The sequence below is a fragment of the Camelus ferus genome, chromosome X (genome assembly GCF_009834535.1).
Source record: "Camelus ferus isolate YT-003-E chromosome X, BCGSAC_Cfer_1.0, whole genome shotgun sequence".
Taxonomy (NCBI): domain Eukaryota; kingdom Metazoa; phylum Chordata; class Mammalia; order Artiodactyla; family Camelidae; genus Camelus; species Camelus ferus.
The window spans coordinates 30184061-30206186 of NC_045732.1; the positions used below are offsets into that span (position 1 = coordinate 30184061).

The 22126-nt window shown below is 33.1% G+C and overlaps 1 protein-coding gene across 2 annotated transcripts in view; it reads right to left on the reverse strand.

The window, feature by feature from the left end:
• The window catches only part of LOC102523807 (dystrophin), a 647651-nt gene that overhangs the window by 480880 nt on the left and 144645 nt on the right, over positions 1 to 22126 (reverse strand). For both annotated transcript variants that reach the window (XM_032475797.1, XM_032475796.1), the window contains exons 20-23: positions 19847 to 20002; positions 16075 to 16245; positions 899 to 1078; positions 460 to 588 (exon numbers count right to left, since the gene is read on the reverse strand). In XM_032475797.1, the coding sequence (XP_032331688.1) occupies positions 460 to 588; positions 899 to 1078; positions 16075 to 16245; positions 19847 to 20002 (636 nt within the window). The remainder of the gene's footprint in view (positions 1 to 459; positions 589 to 898; positions 1079 to 16074; positions 16246 to 19846; positions 20003 to 22126) is intronic.

Here is a 22126-nt window from a genome sequence, read left to right on the forward strand (position 1 = left end):
TACTAAGATTAACAAGACATTGCAGAGGCAAAACGTCCACATGATTGAACCTCAGGTGTTTACTCTCATGGGCTATGCCAGGAAACTAATCTTTGTGTTAGATACAAAAACATAGTAGTATGGGCGTGAATTTGCAATATAACACCAAAATAAATCCAAGAGCCTTTTTTCATCAGATTTTAAGTTGCCAGTGATTAGCTTAGAGGTGGTTATGGACAGATATCCACATTACAGAACTCTTCAAAGTCATTAACTCCCATTTAAATTAAGAAGTAGGGAGAGAAGCAAAGAAGGGATTAAGGGAAGAAGGAGAAAGCGGAGGAAGGAGGCAGAGGAAGGGAAGGAAGAAGAATTTTTTTCACTCTTATTAAGAAGTCCTTGGTATCTTTTAGGACAAAGATGATTGATATAACTGTTGTGCAGTTGGAAAATTACTTTTCATAATATTTTATTTGCTACCTTAAGCACGTCTTCTTTTTGCTGCGGTTTCTTTTTCTCAGATTCATCCAAAAGTGTATCAGCCTGAATGATCCAGTGGGTGATGTGATCCACATTCTGGTCAAAGGTTTCCATGTGTCTCTGGTATTCCTAAATTTGACAGAGACATATCATGCCATATTATTAGTTAGATGATATTTTTTAAATACTCGTCCTAACATTTCCAACAATTTTAAAAGACAAACATTTAGTATCATTCAAATTACTTTTAGGTGCAATCTCCATACTATATAGAATATAGTACAAACATGGAAAAACATTAAATACAGTTGTAGATGAAGAATTAAGAGCCAGCATTTATATGGAGTTGAGAAATTTGCAAACACAAATATCATTATTGAAAGCTTATGTAATGTCTTTCCCATGATAGAGAGGGTTTGAAAATCTTCTAGCCTCTTACCAACAAAAGGTTTAACCATTCTTCTGCTCGGGAAGTGACAGCTATCCAATTACTATTCAGAAGACTCAGTTTATCTTCAACCAAGGTCTCCTTCTTGCCCAAAACAGTTTTCAAGGCCTCTCCTAGCTCTGTGATGCTCTTCAGGTGAACCTTCTGTTTCTCAATCTCTTTCTGAGTAGCCTGTGAAAAGAACAGTATGTGAGCTTCAAGTAATATACTGTAGTCTTCAGATTTAGTGCTTTTGAAATGGCTATGTGTACACTTACTATGGTAAGATTTTTCAAGAGTTTAAACTTTCAACCATGTCTTTATGAATGATAACAACCATACCATATACATTATAGTTCCTTTATTGTGTGTATATGAATATATATGTATGTATAAGCATGATTAATTTCATATGTATTTATGCTTGTACATACTTAACAATAAATATACCTATTGTCCACCTAAATTTATTTATATTTACTTAATTTGCAACTGTAACTGTATTGGCTAAAGCTAGATCTTAGAAAATTCCTCCACAAATAAGCAAATGCTTTTAGAAAACTTAGCATTTATAGTACCCCTATATTTCTACAGCAGGAATTTTCAGATTTTGGGTGCCACAAAACTATTTGGCATCTGGTGTCACTTAAGTACCATTTCTCATAATAATGTTTTTAAAAACAATATTAAATACACTGGATTTCAAATAAAAACAATTATACTGAAATAAAATATACAGAAATAAATATACATTTACATTTGTAAGATAGTAACCTATGTTTTGCTTCCTAACATGTGTAATTACAGTGATGTAGCATCAGATCTTTAACTAGGATAATTAGTGATGAGCACAACTGGTGTTGTGAAGTCATATGAAATTACTAGATTGTGATTTAAAATTATCTGTCATCCCTACTGGTGACAAAGTCATAGAAACTACTGATGTTACTGCAGTTTGTTGCTCACACTTATAATTAAAAAAAATGCTTAATTTCAGTTACAAGTCAGTTAAGGATACAATATTAAAATTCCCTGAGAGCACCATCACTTCCTAAGACTTAATTTTCAAAACATGAAAACAAGCACATTTAATATCAAAATTTATGCACAGAGTTGATGGAAAATTAAACCTAGTAAGAATGTTCACTATCGGCTCTACCTACAGCCCCCTTGTTGTTACATGTCACAGCTGACCACGTTACAGTCATGCACTTCCCTTCCTCTGCCCCTGACCCCTCCGTCACCCACATACAGCTGTCAGAGATTCACCTGTGGATAAGTCAGAGCCAAACAAATACTCTCTCAAGAAGTTCAACTGAGAGATAAAGAGACTATGATAATCCACCCACTGAGAAGTCATTTGAAGTGGAGCTGATGTCTTCACCATAGCAAGCAAAAGACGTGGTAAAGCAGAATCACTGGGGAGCGACAATAATAAGAAAGTGAAGGGAGACCTCCTGTAAAGAGGCAAATGAAAATATATGCACAGAGAGGAACAGAAATGGTCCAAGTAAACGAGAGCAAGACAATCTCTATGAGGCCAGCACATAGCTTTACTCCCAGATACTCTCAAGGTGCCTTTTCTATCTTTCTAATATACCAGAATAATAGTTACAGTCTAGGCACTGTGGATAAAATGATAGAGAAACAAAATCCCTATCCTTACAAAACTTGTATTTGAGTATGTGTCAAAATATGGAAATATATGCAAATGAGCATTCCCTACTTCCTATATTCCAGACTAGGTTTTTAATTTAGGAAATATTGTTGCAAATAGTTCACGGATACCAAACAACTACTATGTATTAAAATCTGCCAAAATTCTCCAGTAATTTTCTTGAGAAAATGTTTTCTATCCAGTGATGCTTCATTCACTTAATGAGAACAAGAAAATAGGAAATGTGGACTAATTTGTGGTATCATTTTAGGTTCTTAAGTGTCATAAGACAAAACTCAAACATGTTAAAGTTAACACCATCATAAGCATGAGCTTGGAAAAAAACCAGTGTTCACTGTGGTGGTTTGTAACTGCTTATGGTCAAAAGTAACTTGGGAAACAATTTACACTCTTATTGTAAAAAGACCTAGAGTTGAACCTTTAAATGTGGTATTCAAGAATAAACTGGTATTTAATCATTTGTATAAATACCACTTTGGGTTGGGAAAAATAATGTGCTTATTTAATGAATTTTTTATTTTTTCCTACAAAAGTATTTTTAATTAAAGATACGACTTACAAATAATAAGATACTGGACTTTAAAAAAAGGCTGATCATGCTTTCTGAAGATCTTACTTAAATTTCAGTTAGCCAATGTGCATCAGGTGCTCAATACCCACTCTGTACTGGCCCATTCACTGCCAGAGATAAGTAAGGAGGTAGTCTTTGCATACCACAATCTAATCTTATCCTTAGTGTAGCTGCAGAGAAAAGTTGAAATGCAATCAAACAGTTTTCTATCAGGTTAGAAAGAACATCATTTTTGGAAAAAGCTAATTCATGGCTGAGATAAGCATAAATGGATTCAAGGGAGAGGTGACAATTGAAATCAGAGTTACCATAAAAGACTGGATGGTTGAGAGTTATTAAAGACAAAGTACAAAATAATTAGAAAGTATAAAGTTTGAAATCAAGAGCCACCCAAAGGGGAATACAGAGTACTCAGTGGAAACTAAAAACACACATTTCATGATGGCAAGGAACCATTTTCCTGTGCTTTAGAAGTTTCCCATAACAGAATGTCTATACTTGCAGATGTATTTAGAACTAAATTACTGAATTGAACTATAGCAACTGCTGTTGGCCATCTCTCTATACCCTTATGTATTACTATTTAAGAAAGGTAGACTTATTTGTGGGGTTGGTGAGATGGGGAGAAAGAATGGAAAATATATTTCTTCCTCTTAAAAGACATTCAGTCCTCAGCACACGTCTTCTGCTGCTGCTTCATGGGGTGAGGGGTGGAGAGGGTTCTGGAAGGTCTACACTTCTGAATGGGCAAGTTCAAACTCAATGATTAAATTGACTAAACTGTAACTCAGCTCTCTTAGGTTTTTGTCAATCATTCAGTAGTGTGACAGCTTCTAAGGTTGATTTTAGGGTTGGAATAAAAAGCAAAATCATGGACACTCAGTTTTATTGTGACCCCTGACATGGTCATAAGTCTAGTTTCAGGAGTTTCTACAGCAGTGTAATGTGTGCTATATACTTGGTGCTCCGGGTTTTTATGGTATAGGAAAAATGTCCAATAAGAACAGAACTCAATGTAAATATAAACTGCCACAAAATCTAACATTTTTTCTTTATTTTCTGTATCTTTAATTTGTAACATTTGATAGCTCCAGAATAGTAAAAATATGAAACACTAACCTCTATGATTTTCAAGAAACAAATTGACTCTCTACTTTTTCATAGCTGTAGCACTTTTTAATGTTATTCCAGTTTTCTTACAATAAAAGAAATGGGTAGCATAGGTTAATTTTTCCTAATGAAGACACCCACCCATGTATTCATGTGAAGGATGGAAATGACATTCCGATTCATCCCTCACACCTAAAAGTTAAATCACCTGAGTCTAATTTTAAATGGCATATGAGGTTCAAGATTCCACCATCAGTCATCAACTCACTTCCCTAATGAGGTAGCAGGATGGGAAAACCTATCCTGCTGGTCTCTGTTGATCATAAAATGATGTGATGGAAACATCTTCCTTAATTTATTTAAAGCTAAAATGGCAAAAATGTTGGAATAATTATCTGGTCTCATAGGATACACCCACAGATATTTTCCAACAGGGGCAGAGAAACATAACCTACTTGGGCTTGACCCTCTTTCCCACCCATTTCACATTTTCTGAAGTCCAAAGCCCTCCATAAGTTATCCTGGAATATCCTAGGGACTTATATGCTTATGATAACTTATCAGTCTGACTTCCTATTATTCCTACCTTCTCCCTTTTTCTCTCTCTTAAGTATTCCCTGTCCCACAGATTCTGTCTTCACTCAGCCCCACATTTGGTCAAATGTGTTCCATAACACCATTTCCATATATTGTCTTATCTTTACTAGGATGCTACTAAATTCCTATTTATTTGATCTCTTCCTTGCTCTCTCGTGCAAGTTCCCTCTAATGAATGAAGGGTTAACTAATACACCCATAAAAGGTATTTTAAAAGGTCACCCTCCCTAAGTTAATTCTGCCTTCAGTCAGTCTGCATAAATATTATACCATTTCTTGTTATCAGGAATAGGAAAGAGTTCTTTCACCTTTAGCTACAAAATATATTCATGGGAAGGAAATGAACAAATTAACATATCACTGCAATTTCAAGATATGCATTTGTCACATATTAAAGTTTCTGAAATTGAGATAAAATTTACAATTTATATTTACTTTTAATGTGGTGGTGTTTATTTTGATCCACAACAGCTGTAATTAAATCAACAGTGTATCATACAATCTAATATGTCTTAAATGTAATAAAATATGGTATTAACTTTTTCAGGTCCTTACGTTACTCTGTCATGGCTAGAGGACTAGAAAATATTTTATTATTAGGCTAATGTGATGGAATAATATAATGATACATTTTAAAAGAATATATAACATTAAATAGTGGATTTTATAGCAATGTGTATTGACTTTTTATTAATAATGTATTGTCTATTAAAAAAGAATTGCATGAAAGCAGAATGTGCAGAAAAGAAATTATAGCTATAACTATAATGACAGTGAATAGTGACTCCAGTGGCATTTAACAGATGTTCTATTTTCTAAGTAACAGCTGCTTGATGCATTCATTGTACCAAGTTAATGATCTGCTAGTGTTATTTCACTTCACAATAAACTACTGTGCTCTCTTTAAAAAAAGATATGTAATTTTTCATGGGAATGATAGTGTAACAGACTTTAGAAATAAGTAATAGTTCTCATGCTTTTATAGTGAAGAGGAATGATGAGTTGAGGCAATTATCCAGATAATCTAGGACTAGAGGCCAGATCTCTTTAAATTGTGAAAGGTGATTGTCTAAAAAAAACACAGGATATGGTTGGCTGAGCTGAATGTAGATCTCATAAGTCTGCTTGCACTGCATTAGCTAGTGGTTTTCAAACTTTGCTGAATATGAGAGACACTGGCCATACTCAGATCAATTAAATCAGAATTTCTAGGGGGTGGGCCCTGGCATTGATAGCCTTTTAAAGTTACCCATGTGACTTCCACGTGCAGCCAATGCTGAGAACCACTGGCAAAACAGAAAGATACACTCTATCTTGAGATTTTATTGGATGATTGTCAAATTTTAGGACTAAACTGACAGAAGAAGAAGAATTAGGAAAGTTGTAACTGTTGTTCCCAATGCTGAATATTATAAACATTTTCTCTGAAATGTGAAAATCATAGCTTCTTATGTGACTATTTAAACATCGATTATTTTGCATTATTTAATACACTGAGTTAAATTCAACATTTGTGTGTGTGTCTGTCTGTGCATGTGTGTTTCTCTCAGGCAACTCCCAGTACCCTAAGAATACTGTTAATACAAAGTAATGGTCAATTTATGAAAAATGGTAGATGTGAACTATCCAAAAGGTTGATGTATTTAAACTATTAAAATACCAAAATCATTTCTATGGGATAATATTTAACCATTTTAGTTTTTAGATAACATTGTGGATATTAAAGGGCTTTAATGTAACTGAATCATTTAACTGGCTTTGAATTTTTGATTACTGAAATTAAATTAGGAATAAAAGAAATCTGTTAGTGGTTAAATTAGAAAATCATACAGATTAAACATCGCTAAAGCTTTTATTTTTCAAACGTAATGATCATCAGGGATATAAGCTTCTATTTAATTACATAAATATTTATTTTCCTATGGTTATATTTCTGTGCTCAATTCATATGCTAAACAACTGTGGCCAGAAATGGGAGATTCAACACTGATTTATTTACATCCAACTAATCAAAGTGATTTCAAGACATTAACAAATAATATTTAAAATCTAGTATCACACCAGTGGCAGTAGACTACAGACTAAGATAGGTGATAAATGCACATCAGATTTTCATTTTATTATTTTCACATGGACTTATATATTGACTACTTCAAATTTAGCCATGGTGTATTTTAATCTAATTGTGAATGATGAATACCTTTTTGCTACTTTAGATACCTTAAAATCAGAGTTAGTACTGGATTTTAGTTGCAGATTTGCTATGTATCAGGACTTCTATTTTCTCATCTATAAAATGGGAGCATTTGATCAAATGACTGAGTCTGTTTGTTCTAAAACTTACCATTATTTTGGAAGCAAACAAGTATTTTTCTCTTCTCTTGAGAAATGCTTTTACATTATGTTTTAATTTTTATCTCCTAAATTACAATTTATTTTATTTAACAATGTTCATTGAGCATGTACTACATGTCACATATTATGTTACAAGCATTGGAAATACTAGTGAAGAAAAGAGATATTTTCCCAGTCCTTTTGGCAAGTGAAACTTAATTCCCAAGGAGTTGTCTAAGAGAGTAGGGATTATCACGACAGCTGGAAGATCCTGTACAGTGCTGGTACTCAAACTCCCCAGGTGCTAGCAATCTCCCCTAGTTTGCCTTATCCCCTCCTTCTGTTGTCTATGTTGTCTATGTCTCTACTCCACAGACATCAGTGTTTCTCACCTCAACCTGGCAAAATCCATTATCAGAGATTTGTAAGGTATGAAGGGAGAAAATATCTGATCATTCATGGTGTGACAAACATCAACAGTTATGGTTTTCTCGAGTCGTCTCTGTTGTCTAGACCATGCAGCTAGGAGCAATCTATGCTTTGAAAAACTTTATTTTTCCCTCTTTATCACTACTCTGATGGAGGCAGATCGTTTGAATTTAAAACCAGAATGAAACCACTACTGGGCATTAGGAATTTCAAAGTAGCATTAACGCTTTCGCTTTTCAATTCCCTCTATAAATTTTCATCTCATTTATGCTATTATTATTCTAAAATGTCCACTTCCTATTATTTTAATGTTTTCTTTCACCTTTTAAAATCTTTGGGCTACCTTTTAAATTTATTCATTTTTTTTCCCTCTAGGGACAATCTAGAAGCAAGGTCATATGGTAGGAGCTGACAGACTTTTTTTGCCTCCAACTGTGCTACCAGTTAATCAACCTCACCATCATCCAGAAGTGCCCCCATTCTTTCTCTCACAAAACCACTAAAAATCTAACCTGTGACATCTAAGAGATGCTTGGGTTTATAGTCCTCTCCAAGTAGATGGTACTTTGAAACATCTGGAACTGTGTCACGCACCACTCGGTATCTTTTGGAAGAGCTATCTGTTCTAATATCTATAATTTTAAACATGTGACTATAGAATTTCAAGCAGGAGGAAAACCTGGTTGAGAGATATTTTGGAAAGTTCACTTCTACAATACCTGTGGTCTATCAAGCCAATTCTGCAATGCCAAACTCCTGATACTCATTCATAAAGAAGACGTGGCAAAAGTCCAGGATCAAGTTCCTGTCACAGTTAATGCATGGAGGCATGCTGACAGAAAAATGGCAACACAAACCCTTTTATTATGTTTAAGAATACTATGTATAAGAGTACTATGTATAAGAATATTATGTATAAGAATACTAATAAGGATGCTATCTCATTCATGATCCCACTTTAGTAATACCTCACTTATATCAATGTATAGATCATCCATAAAGAAAATCAATAAGGAAAAATTTGCCTTAAACAACACCTTAGCCCAGAATTGACTTAATCAATATATACAAAACATTTTACCCCAAAGCAGCAGAATACCCATTATTCTCAAACACACATGCAACATTCTCCAGGTGAGAGTATATGATAGGCCAAAAATCAAGTCCCAATAAATTTAAGACTCAAATCAGAGCAAGGATATTTTCCAACCACAATGATTTGAAACTAGAAATCAATTACAAGGAAAATTCACAAATACGTGGACATTAAACAACATACTACTGAACAACCAATAATGTGTCAATGAAAAAAATCATAGAAATTAAAAAATACCTTGAGACAAATGAAAAAGGAAATACAGCATACCAAAATCTCAGGGATGCAGCAAAAGCAGTTTTAAGAAGGAAATTCATAGTGACACAAGCCTACCTCAAGAAAGAAGAAAGATCCCAAATAAACAACCTAATTTTAGACCTAAAGGAATGAGAAGAAAAAGAACAAAGCCCCAAATCAGTAGAAGGAAGGGAATAATCAAAATCAGAGCAGAAATCAATGAAATAAAAAGAAAACAAAATAAAAGATCAATTAAACTAGGAATCTGTTCTTTGAAAAGATAAAATAAGACAAACATTTAAGTAGACTCACTAAAAGAGAGAGAGAGAGAGAGAGAGAGAGAAGGCTCAAATAAATTAGATCAGAAATGAAAGAGGAGAAATTACAACTATTGCCAAACAAATAAAAAGGATCATAAGAGACTTCTATGCACAACTATATGACAACAGATTGGACAACCTAGAAGAAAACGATACATTCCTAGAAACAAACTATCTCCTAGCACTTTATCATGAAGAAATAGAAAATATGAATAGACCAATCACTAGTAAGGAGACTAAATCAACAAACAAAAGTCCAGGACCATACAACTTCATTGATGAATTTTACCAAATCTTCAGAGAAGATTTAATACCTATCCTTCCCAAATTCTTCTAAAAAAAACTGAAGAGGAGCAAATGCTCCCAAACTCATTTTATGAGGCCAGGATTACCTGGTACCAAAGCCAAGGAAGGACACCTCAAAACTGCAGGCCAGTATCTCTGGTGAACATAGTTGCAAAAATCCTCAACAAAATACTAACAAATGAATTCAAGAATACATTAAAATGATTATACATCTTGATGAAGTGGGATTTATTCTAGGGTTGAAAGGAATGTTCCACAACCACAAATCAGTCAACATGATATGCCACATTAACAAAATAAAAATAAAAATTATATAATCATCTCAATAGACACAGAAAAAATACATGCCAAAATCCAACACTCATACATAATAAAATTTCTCAACAAAGTGGGTATAAAGGGAATGGACCTCATCATAATAAAGGCCATATATGACAAGCCTGCAGCTAAAACCACACTCAGTAGTGAAAAATGAAATATTTTTCTTTAAGATCAAGAACAAGACAAGGATATCTACTATCCCCACTTTTATTTAACAAAATATTAGAAGTCTTAACCAGGGGAATTAGGCAGGAAAAAGAAATAAAAGGCATCCATATTGGACTTTCACTATTTGTGGACAAGGTGACTTTATATATCGAAAACTCTAAAGACTCCACCAAAAATCTTTTAGAATAAACGAATCAGTAAATTAGCAGAATACAAACTCAGTATTCAAAAATATGTTGCATTTTTATACACTAAAAATAAAATGCCAGAAAGATAAATTTAAAAAATAATCTCATTTAAAATTTCATTAAAAAAGAATAAAATACCTAGGAGTAAATTTAGCCAAGGAGGTAAAAGACCTGTACACTGAAAACTGTAAGACACTGATGAAAGAAATTGAAGAAAACACAAATAAATGGAAAGATATTCCATGCTCATGGACTGGAAGAATTAATGTTGTTCAAATGTCCATATTAGCCAAAGCAATCTACAGTTTCAATGCAATCATTATCAAAGTTCCAATGGCATTTTTCCCAGAAATAGAACAATTCTCAAATTTGTATAGAAGCACAAAAGAGCCTGAACAGACAAAGCAGTCTTGAGAAAGAAGAACATAGTTGGAGGCACCATGATACCTGATTTCAAATTATATTTCCAAACTATAGTACATCAGAAAAGGATGGTATTGGCATAAAAAGAGACACATAGATCAATGGAACAAACTAAAGAGTACAGAAATAAGCCCACACATACATGGTCAACTAGTCTATGACAAAGGACCCAAGAATACGCAATGGAGAAAAAATATCTCTTCAGTTAATCATACTGGGGAAACTGCACAACTGCACAGAACTCTGGAAAGCTTCTGGACATCAGTCTTAGCGACATATTTTTGCATCTGACTCCAAAGGAAATGGTTACAAAAGCAAAATAACAAATGGGACTATGTCAAACTAGAAAGCTTTTGCACCATGAAGGAAACCATCATGAAAATGAAAAGACAACCTACTGAATGGGGGAAGATATTTGCAAGTCATATATCTATCTGCTAAGGGATTAATATCCAAGTATATAAACAACTCATCCAATTCAGGAAGAAGAAAAAATCTGATTAAAAAGAGACAGGATCTGAATAGACATTTTTCCAAAGATGACATAAAGATAGGAAAACAACCTAAGTGTCCCTTGATGTATGAATGGATAAACGTGTGGTATGTATATATACATACACACACACACACACGATGGGACGCTACTCAGCCATAAAAAGGAATGAAATCTTTCTATTTGTGACAACATGAATGAAACCTGAAAGTATTATGTTAAGTAAAATAAGTCAGACTGAAAAAAATTACAGTATGATTTCACTTATATATGGAATCTAAAAACACAAAAACAAACAAAAATAAAACAAAACAAAACTCACAGACACAGAGAACAGATCGGTGGCTGCCAGAGGGGAGGAGGTACTGGGGTATAGGAGAAATAGGTGAAGGATGCTCAAGAAGCACAAACAGACAAAGACAAATACCATATTATGTCACTTATATATGAAATCTAAAAAACAAAACAAACAATGAACAAACCTAATAAAAGAAACAGAGTCATAGATACAGAGAAAAAACATGTGGTTTCCAGAGGAGGGGGAAGATGGGGGAATGGGATTAAGAAGTACAAACTTACAGTAACAAACTAAATGAGTCATGGGTATGAATTGTACAGTGTGGGGAATATAGTCAACAGTAATGCAATGTGTTTGTATGGTGACGGATGGTAATTAGACTGATCACGGTGATTATTTTGTAATGTATAGAAATACAGAATCACAATGTTGTGTACCAGGAACTAACATACTGTTGTAGGGTAATTATATTTCAAAAGCAAACAAAAAAACTTATAAAAAAAGAGATCAGATTTATGGTTACCACATGTTGGGGTAGGAGGCAGAAACTGGATGACAGTGGTCAAAACCTACAAACTTCAAGTTTTAACATAAATAAATACCAGGGATATGGTGTACAATGTGATTAATATATTTTACACTGCCGTATATTATATTTGAAAGTTCTTAAGAGAGTCAACCCTAAGACTTCTCATCACAAGGAAAAATATTTTTTCTTTCATTTTGTTTATATATGAGACAATGGACATTCACTAAATTTATTGTGGTAATCTTTTCATGATGTATTTAAGTCAAATCATTATGCTGTATACATTAAGTTTATGCACTGCAGTATCTCAATTATGTCTCAAAACTGGAAGAAAAAAGAAAAACACCAATGGCTGCTGAACTACCAAAACAAAGAGCATTTTTTTCTACCTAATGCAGTAACAAAATTCTGCTAGAAGCATCCTGATCTCAGGATTTTTAGTGCCGGTGATGATGTATGAAGTGGAAAGAACATGGCTTGATTCTCTAATAAGTGGTTAAGCTTGCACTACAGACTACATTATTGAAAAAATAAAAAGAACTTGGGAAATGAAAAAAAAGAGGCACAAACGTTCAGTTATAAACTAAGTCATGGGGATGTAATATACAGCATGGTGACTATAGCTGATAATAATGTAGTGCAAATTTTAAAGCTGCCAAGAAAGTACATCTTAAAAGTTCCCATCATGGGAAGAAAGAATTTTCTAACTCTGTATGGTGACAGATGGTAATGAGAATTATTGTGGCAATCATTTTACAATGTATACGAATGTTGAATCTTTATATTGTATGCCTTAAACTAATAGAGTGTTATATGTTGATTATACTTCAATTAAAAAAAGAAACCAAAAATAAATGAATGAATGGATGAATGCTCAATGTATTTTGAAAAAAATCTGAACTTTATCCTTTGAGATGGCAGATGAGACTAACAGTTTGAGTCGAGTTCTCCATTTACCAAGAAAGCATGTGCAATGACAATGTACTAAGGAGTTATGAGGTTTCCTGTGTAAGAGTTCTTTTTCTTTCCTTTTAAAAAAGTAGAATCATTACCATAAATGTAACAGCTTTACATCTGTAGGTCACGTGTTTTTATTACATGATGGTGATTTTTGAAAAAGCTTCAGCACCTTTCAAATGAGTTTCTTATAAAATTACATAATTTAGATGTAAATGTTTGTACTTTTCATTTGACCAGTAAGGGATCTTAAAGTATATCATTAGCAGCTTAGTGCTTCAAAAGATCCAGAAAGAGTGATAAATTATCACGTAAACAAAAATGCCAGTTTTCTAAACATTTTTCTTACTGGATCTCAAATGAGTAGTGTTCCCTGGTTTTATGGAAGATATTTCCCAAACAGACTCAATAAGCTGACACATCTCCAGACCACTACAGCTTTCTAATATGACAAGGATAATCTAGAAACATTGCCAAATTCATTATCTGATGATATTTTAATGACTTTATGGTGTGGTTAAGGTAAAAATATCTCCTTAGGCAACACATTCAATGACTTTATGAGGAACCTTGAATTTTGAGTACATGTGGCATACTTCCACACCTCAGTCAGTTATAAATTATAGTCAGAATTGTTCAGATTCCCTGAATGTCTAGCTCTGGTCCTTTGTACGCCATTATGTTAGCATTCCTCAGTATATTTATAAAGCCATCTCACCATATGGGCTGAACTGTGTCCCCTCAACATTCATATGATTAAGTCCTAACCCTAGCAGTTCAGAATGTAACCCTATTTACAGACAGGACATTTAAAGAGGTAATTAAATTTTAAAAAAAAGGTCATTAGGGTAGACCCTAATCCCATATGAGTGGTATCCTTAGAAGAAGAGAAACTGGGAGACAGGCCTGTACAGAGGAGATAGGACATAAAGACAGCTATTTACAAGACACAGAGAGAGGCCTCAGAAGAAGAAATCAGAATCAAAAACAAACCAAAACCAAAACCAAAACCAAAAACAAACCCCTCAACCTCCAGTCTCCAGCCTCCAGAATTGTACGAAAATAAACTTCTGCCGTGTAAGTCGCTTAGTCTGCAGTACCTCGCTAGGCAGCCCTAGCAAACGAACATACCTTATTAAATTAGATATGAACAGTCAAATACATTGTGCAGAGCACTGAGGGGAGGATGAAAGAATGAAGTCTGGATCGTTTTCATAAATCCTCTATATGTACTACTACTTGCTCCATGCATGTTTTATCATATTTCACGCTTTTAATAGATCTTAAGTATTTTCTGGGCTTTTTTGCTTATGAGTACTTTGGTAGCAACTGCCATCAGTAGGTCATGTGTATTTATAATGAGAGAGTCAGACCATACAGATCTGGTCTTTATCTTATGATGGAAAAGGTAAAGTTGATACTGCTCTGGGCAAAATTGCTATCTGTCCCCAAGAATACATTCTCTCTTCACTTTACTGTAAGATTTACTCATCATTTCAGCAGGACACATTGGCCATCCACCCAGTTAGAGACCATCTTTTGCCACTCTCCCTGAAGGTTAAATATGATCATGTGATTACAGTCTGGCAAATGGAACATGAACAGAAATAATGCATGGGGCTTTCATAATATACCTTTAAGAGAGCAGATTGTCCTTCATTTCCTTTTCTCCCTTTCTTTTTATGGGCTAGGAGCGAGGTGTTGTGGAAGTGAGAAAGTGTTATCATGAGAATACAAATACCCAGAGGACTACAGAACAGTGGAATGAAAAGGACTTAAATCTTGCAAGAATTTCATGAAGCAAAGCTGCCTCCCCTAATCAGAACCATCTATACTGTGAGAGATACAAATAAATCTCTATTTTCTCAGAGACATAGTATTTTTGGCTTATTTCTCACAGCAGCCAAGCCTACACCTAAATATATGATTGTCACTGATTTCAACTAAATGATCACGAAAAAATATATTAGTTTAGGTGATAAGGAAAATGTAAGGCCAATGTAATTTTTAATCTGGACCCTCTGTAGACTCGCTACTATAATAATCTCACAACATATATGATCCTGAACTAATAAATACGATTCAATATCTTAGCTCTAATAACAAATCTATTCTAAATGGCAAGAAAAAGAAATTCATTCACTCCTATTTATTTAAAAAAAACTTGTTTGTAACAAATTTTACATTTACTTGTCCTCTGAGTCTACATAAAGAAAATCAGTTTTCTTTATGTAGACTTTGGTCTCATTGCACAATTTTAAGTTTTTACAAAATGCAATTAAGATTTCCCAGATTTGGATAATATAGACAGGTTTGTTGAATTAAAAATAAAGCACAGATTTCTTAAACATCTATTTCATACAGGCAAGTGTTTGTTAATAAAAAATGAAGGGGTACAGTGTGCTATGATTTATTTTTTTCCTAAGTGCCCAAAGGCTTGGCAAAGTTTAAGGTAAAAACACATTACTAATATCAACTATTAACTTTATATAAACACATTTTCAAGTAATCTGGCAATAAACTGACTGAAAAAATTAGGCTGAGTGCCTTGACCTTAAATTGTAGAGAGCAATAATGTCTGATTGACCATGAGAGAAACAGCAGGAATTTACCAGCTAAGGATTAAAGGAAACCCTATACCATTTGGTAATGGAAATGATAGAGCTGTACAGACTCCTTGAGATTTTTTTTATGATTGTGACATCGGTAGTCTGCTGACTGTGCAAGTCTGTCCGGCCCAACTGTCTGAAGTCTCTCTCTGCATCCCGGCCCTCTTCATGGGTGGGGTCCATCTGAGTAGTCTGTCTTAGAAGAGCTAGGGAACACAGAATCTTATTTTTGGACTAACTTTCTGACTAATATTGTATATATCTTTAAGAACTCTTTCATATCCTGCCTAATTCTAAATAAGCTTTGGAGAGACTCTTGCTCAGGCTTCCCAGTGGTATTACTGTAGTCCTGAAATATACAGTCAAACTACTGATGAATTTTTGAGGAAAGGGGGAAAGGGAAAATAAAGCAAGATAATATTTATAATTCTTTTATTGCTGCACATTAATGGTTCTTTATAAAACCACATTACTGTATAGTCTCACATATGCTAAAAATAACCTTTCAGTGATACAGGTTTTACCTTTCCCCAGGCTACTTCAGAATCCAAATTACTAGGCATTCCTTCAACTGCTGATCTCTTTGTCAATTCCATATCTGTAGCTGCCAGCCATTCCGTCAAGGCATTCATTTCCTTTCGCATCTTACGGGACAATTTCAAGCATTTCTCCAACTGTTGCTTTCTTTCCGTTACCTGAAAAAAATGATAATAAAATGTAATTTGGTTTACTTTTTCGATTCAAGTTTAATTATAGCCACTTAGCTGGAACGTTCATATTTTTGTCATTTTACAATAATCTCTTTCTTACTTTTGAAAAATAATATTTTAGGAAAAAATCATATATTCTGGATATTAATAGTGAATAAATAGTCTAAGGAAGACAAGATCCATTCTCCAAAAGATAGTGCCCTGTACTGGGTAAAAAGAAAAGCTATACTTATTTTCTTTAATATAAATTTTAAAATAATTTATGGCCAATATTTGTAAATAAATAGAATGATGTAAGTCAAACTGAAGATATGACACATTTCTTTTAGGAAACCTTCAGTTATCTGTCATAGAGATGGGCAAGAATGTTCACAATCCTCTATATACAAAAGAGGCTAGCCCTTGCTGGTAAGGAATCAAAACAAACAATATTACTTCTGTCCAGAGGCAAAGGTATTTGTATAATACTTAGAATAGTCAAACTTATTGTCATTGTATCTTTAAACTGTCTTACTTTTGCAGAAAAACAACACAAAGAATAAGTCATTTTCTCCTTAAACATACTTTTATCATCCAACAGGGGCAAAAATTTAATAGCGTTAACAAAATTTTCACTCTCCTTAATAGAGAAAATCATGACTTGATCCTGTGTTCTAGTTCTCAGTGTTTAAAACTAAGACTCTCAAAATCAAATTCTTCCATGTTCTCACACAGAGAATGAACAAATTTGTTTTCTCCACCTACATCTTCTAAGTGAGTCAGTTGTTGGTTTAATAAAAAGCCCAGAATCTCTTTCATAAATATACATATATATGTGCATATACATGTATATTCCAGATGAATAGATATATTCCTGATAAATATATATATTTACATATATACAATATAAATATATTCTGCAACCAAAATAAGAATCCAGCCATAAGCATGAAAAAAATGCCACAGTGAAGACAGGTTAAAAGAATTTTAAATGCTGCAATAAAAATACCCTGAAACTTCGAGATAAATTTCAAATATTCAAAAAATTTTTTAGTTTCACAGAGGCAAACATACATTTAAAAAATGTTTTGTTGCTGAGGCTGTAAATTTATTTTCTTAACATATTTTCCCTCCTATTCTCTCCTTTAGGGAAGTGAAAGCATTTGCCCTTTTGAGTGCAAGGGTTTTAATTGTGTGGGGGAGAAAAAAAATACACTATATGGTGTGTTTCTGTGTATAGTTATTTTTTCTATGCATCGCTGGTAGAAAAAGAATTTCAGATTCAATATTTCAAAGATATTTTATCTTCCCAGAGATAATGCATTAATGATTTTTATTTATTCTATTTTGTTTATATCCAGTTAAATAGATTTTAATAAAACAGGAGACACTGCCATCTTAAGGAAAACGGAGTTTTATACTTTTTTTTTTTTTCTGGTGGAGAAAGAATACATTTAAAAGAGTGCCACCTGCAGCTAGAAAGTTTTCAGCAATCATTGTTCCATGAACACTTACAAATGTAAGTGAGGCTGAAATGAGTATTGAGGCATTGAGTATTTGAGGCTATTTACGTATACTGTCATACAAATTAAAGCACACAGGACCCACACAAGGAATTATAAGTATTATGATACCTAGGGTGCTAGGTGTAATATCTCTCAAGAAAATTAAATAGATTCAGATATATGAAACGCTTCAATTTTTATTCATTGAGCAATTAAGCTAAGTTGGTGATATTAACCAAACCAATAAAACTGTTTTAAGAAAACTGTCAAGGACTGAATTGAAATCCCTCCAAAATGAATAAATTGAAGTCCAAATCCCCTGTGCAACTGTGTCTGGATAGAGGGTGTTCAGAAAGTAATTAAAATGACATGAGATTATAAGGGTGGGACCCTAATCAGTAGAATTGTGGCCTGACTAGAAGAAGAACAAAGAGATTTCTCTTCCTCTTCCTCCCTCTCTCATTCTCTTCCTCCCTCCATCCCTCCCACCCTCTCTCCTCCACCTTGTGAGAACACCGTGACAAAGTATCTGTCTACAAACCAGGAAGAGGGTCCTTACTAGGCTGAAACCTTGATCTTGAACTTCCCAGCCTTCAGAATTCTGAGAAATAAAATTTTCTTATTTAAGCCACCTAGTCTATGGCATTTTGTTACGGGAGCCTGAGCTGACTAATAGCAAAAAGTAATCCATATTGAATTGAGGCTAATGAAATAATACAAATTTTGAAGATGATTAAAATGAAATGGTTTGTATTTTATCTAAAAAGAATAATATATCAAGATATCCTTTATTTCCTTAGATTTCATAAAAAAAAAACCCCACCACTGTTGAAGATGCTTATAAGATTTAAACATGGACAATTTTTTTCTTAGTAAAGGAATACATGACATACTTTTATACGAGAAGAGTTATACATATTCCCTTTATCATAAGTGTTTCTAAATCTTTATTTCAAAAATAAATGTCTGCCCTACATTTTTGTGGTGTTCTGTCATCCTACGAAAGCTAAGTATGATTTCTTAGTAATCGTTCATTTTGCTTTAATGATATTATAAAGTCCCAAATGGTTAAATAAATATATACTTCCAAATATATTTTTTCAGGGATAAGTCGGTCTTTACATCTTCATTAGAATCACTCACTACTTAATAATAATCAACTCAGGGCACTAACTGCCTTCTAATGTCATTTTTACTGTGTTAAATTCTATAAGATTTATTCTCCATTATTTTAAATTTACTCTTGCAAAGGCAAAGACTTTGTGCAAATTCCAGGCAAACAAAAGGCCCAGGCAATAATTTAAATTTGAAAAAGCGAATTATCTTTCAAAATATGTGAAATATAAATTAGGTTTTTAAAATATAAAAATAAAGACTGTCAACTAATATAGATGGTTTTTTTAGATTTCCATGTGAATCTAAAATTCACTCTCTCTCAGTACTAAGTAATTTGCAATTTGTAGCTTCAAGACGTAACTTTCAATCTAATTTTAGGTGAAATATGAGAATTCTACCCCTGAATGGCTACTTTTGACAGCATTTATGTTTGTGTCTAAGATGGAATGACAATTTTCTCATTGATATAGTTATAGTCAGTAAGGTTGGAAACCTGACCCATAAAAATACACTTTTCTCCCCTTAGGTCTCAGTAAAGCTCTTTCTATGTAGAATGTATCAACTCAATTGTACCTAAATATAAGTAGGTATATTAGTTTATAAAATTTACCAGCCTTTGAGTCATCACAAGTAAAAGTGCACAATGAAAAGAAGAAGCAAGTTTAGAACAAAGAAACGCTTTTAGCAGTATCTGATGGACCAATAAAAATTTTGCTAAGCTTTACATATTTTTTAATGTAGACTGGAAAGAAGATCTTCACTGATTAGTTACTGCTTCCTAATAAGAATTGCACATGGGACTACATCTATCTCTACCTTTGTCTATGTATGTATGTATGTATCTATGTATCCATGCATCTATCTACTGAGAGTAAATGATTTAGGACTTTCTGAGACATTAATTTTACATAATTACTGCTTTTTACTTTACAATTTATAAGGAAAGAGGGAAGTAGCTAGTGCTTGTCATTTCGACACACACACACCTTTGCCCCCAGCTCATTATACTGCAATTTCAAAGCAGTTACTCTTTCATCAAGCTCCTTAGGGTTTTCCGTCTGCTTCTTCTGTACAATCTGACGTCCAGTTTTGATCACCATTTCCACCTCAGACTTCACTTCACTCAGACTTTTATATAAGTTCTAGATTAAAACAGAAAACAAAACATAGTAATAAGCAAGTGTCTAACTCATACTATTTTTAATAAAAAGATATGGGAGTAGAGAGCATCTGAGTTACTCTTCCGTGGTTACAGTTTTAATGGAGTAGCATTTTGCAGCTGTGATCAATAACCAGTGTTTGCATTTTCTCTTGACTTAACTCTTCTATTTATATGTATACATACAGACACGCATATTGTGTAGTTACCTTTACTAAAGTAAGAACATGTCTTACATACATCTTATTCTTCATTTCAAGTTTATAAAGATCATTTCTAAAAGTTATATGATTTCTATTTTAAATGTTATACTTATATAATTCTAGTTATATAAGTTTCAAAAATTTCACTTACTCATTCACCAGGTACTTATTGAGTGCCTCCTTATCCTAGACAGTATTTGAGTCACTTAGACAATCAATGGTGGCCAAGTCAGACACGTTCAGTATTGTTCTCATGGTGCTTACCTTTCAGTCAGGATGAAACATCTTAATTTCCAGATCATATTTTTAATATATATTAAACCATATATAAGGAGAGAAGGTAATTTTAAATATATTAATTATATTATACACATTTATTTTCTTGATGGGATTGATCAATTAAAGGTAGATTGATAGAAAATACTATGAAAAACTCACATGTATACAACAAATATAAAGAAAACATATACTGGTTCACAAAAGTATGTTGCCATAACAAAGCCTCATGAAACAAGTGTCATAGTCTTCCCTTGTAGTTATTTTTCTCAGAATGATATGTGTGTTTGAATGTATGTATGCATGAATGCACATGTGTGTATATATGTATGCATGCATATGTAATAATTTACATTATACTTTGCTGCATTAAACTGTTTAGCAATGAGTCTGAACAACAACCACTTATTTTATTGGTACTAAGAAATAAAGTTGCTAGTAGGTAACTTCTGTTTTGGGGGAGTTAGGACAAATATTGGGTTTGCTCTTTCTTTTCAGTTTAACATCTATGTTTAAAACAAAATATTCTGTAAAGGCTAAGCAATTATCTTATTCATAAAGTCTACATACATAATCTATTTCCACCTTAATCCTCCCTTTGATGATTTCTTGATGTTATTATTTCTTTACTAAAAATTGTGAGTTCTTTCTGAACTTTCCAGATGATTTTTTTTTTACTTCATTTACTTCTATCTTAGGACTTACAAATATATCTGGGTATTTAGAATCATTTAAATCATTAATTGTCTCACTGGGAATCAACTCTTGACTTCTTGGAATCAGATATTTCCAAATGATTTACTAATTTCTATAATATTTACATTTTTATTTAAGCATAGTTGATTTACAATATGTTAGTTTCAAATGTATAGCAAAGTGATTCGGTTACATATACGTGTGTACATGTACACATATAGTTATATATAATGTATAATTCTTAGGGTTCTTTTTCATTATAGGCTATTACAAGACATTGAATATAGTTCCCTGCACTATAGAGTAGGTCCTTGTTGCTTATCTATTTTATACATAGTAGTGTCTATCTTTTGATCCCAAGATTCTAATTTATCCCTTCCTCCTTTTCCCCTTTGGTAACCATAAGTTTGTTTTCTATGTCTGTGAGTCTGTTTCTGTTTTATAAATAAGTTCATTTGTATCATTTTTTTTGATTCTACATATAAGTGATATCATGTGATATTTGTCTTTTTCTGTCTGATCTGCTCAAATGATTTACTATTTACATTTTTAAAAATCTTAGTGATTTAATAATGAAAGTTCAAAGTACTGATAGCCATTAACAGCATGCCATTAAATAGACAGAGAAAATATTTGTCACTAAGAAACGAAAATGGTCTTTATATTTGTTTGTGTTCATATCAGTAAAACTTTTTTTTAACAGAACAAACATTTCTTAAAGCCAAAGTCCATGATTACAGTATATGCAATAGAACATCTTAAGTAATGAAAAAATATAAAAGTGGTAAAGAAAAGATACCCTTACAGAAGGATGACTTGAACTGGTCCTGACATTTAAACCAGAACCAGAAACAGATTGAGCAACTACCTTGAGCTGTTTCGTCTGTACTGAATCAGGGTATAGTAACACCTGGGTGTAAGTAGGGTTTTTT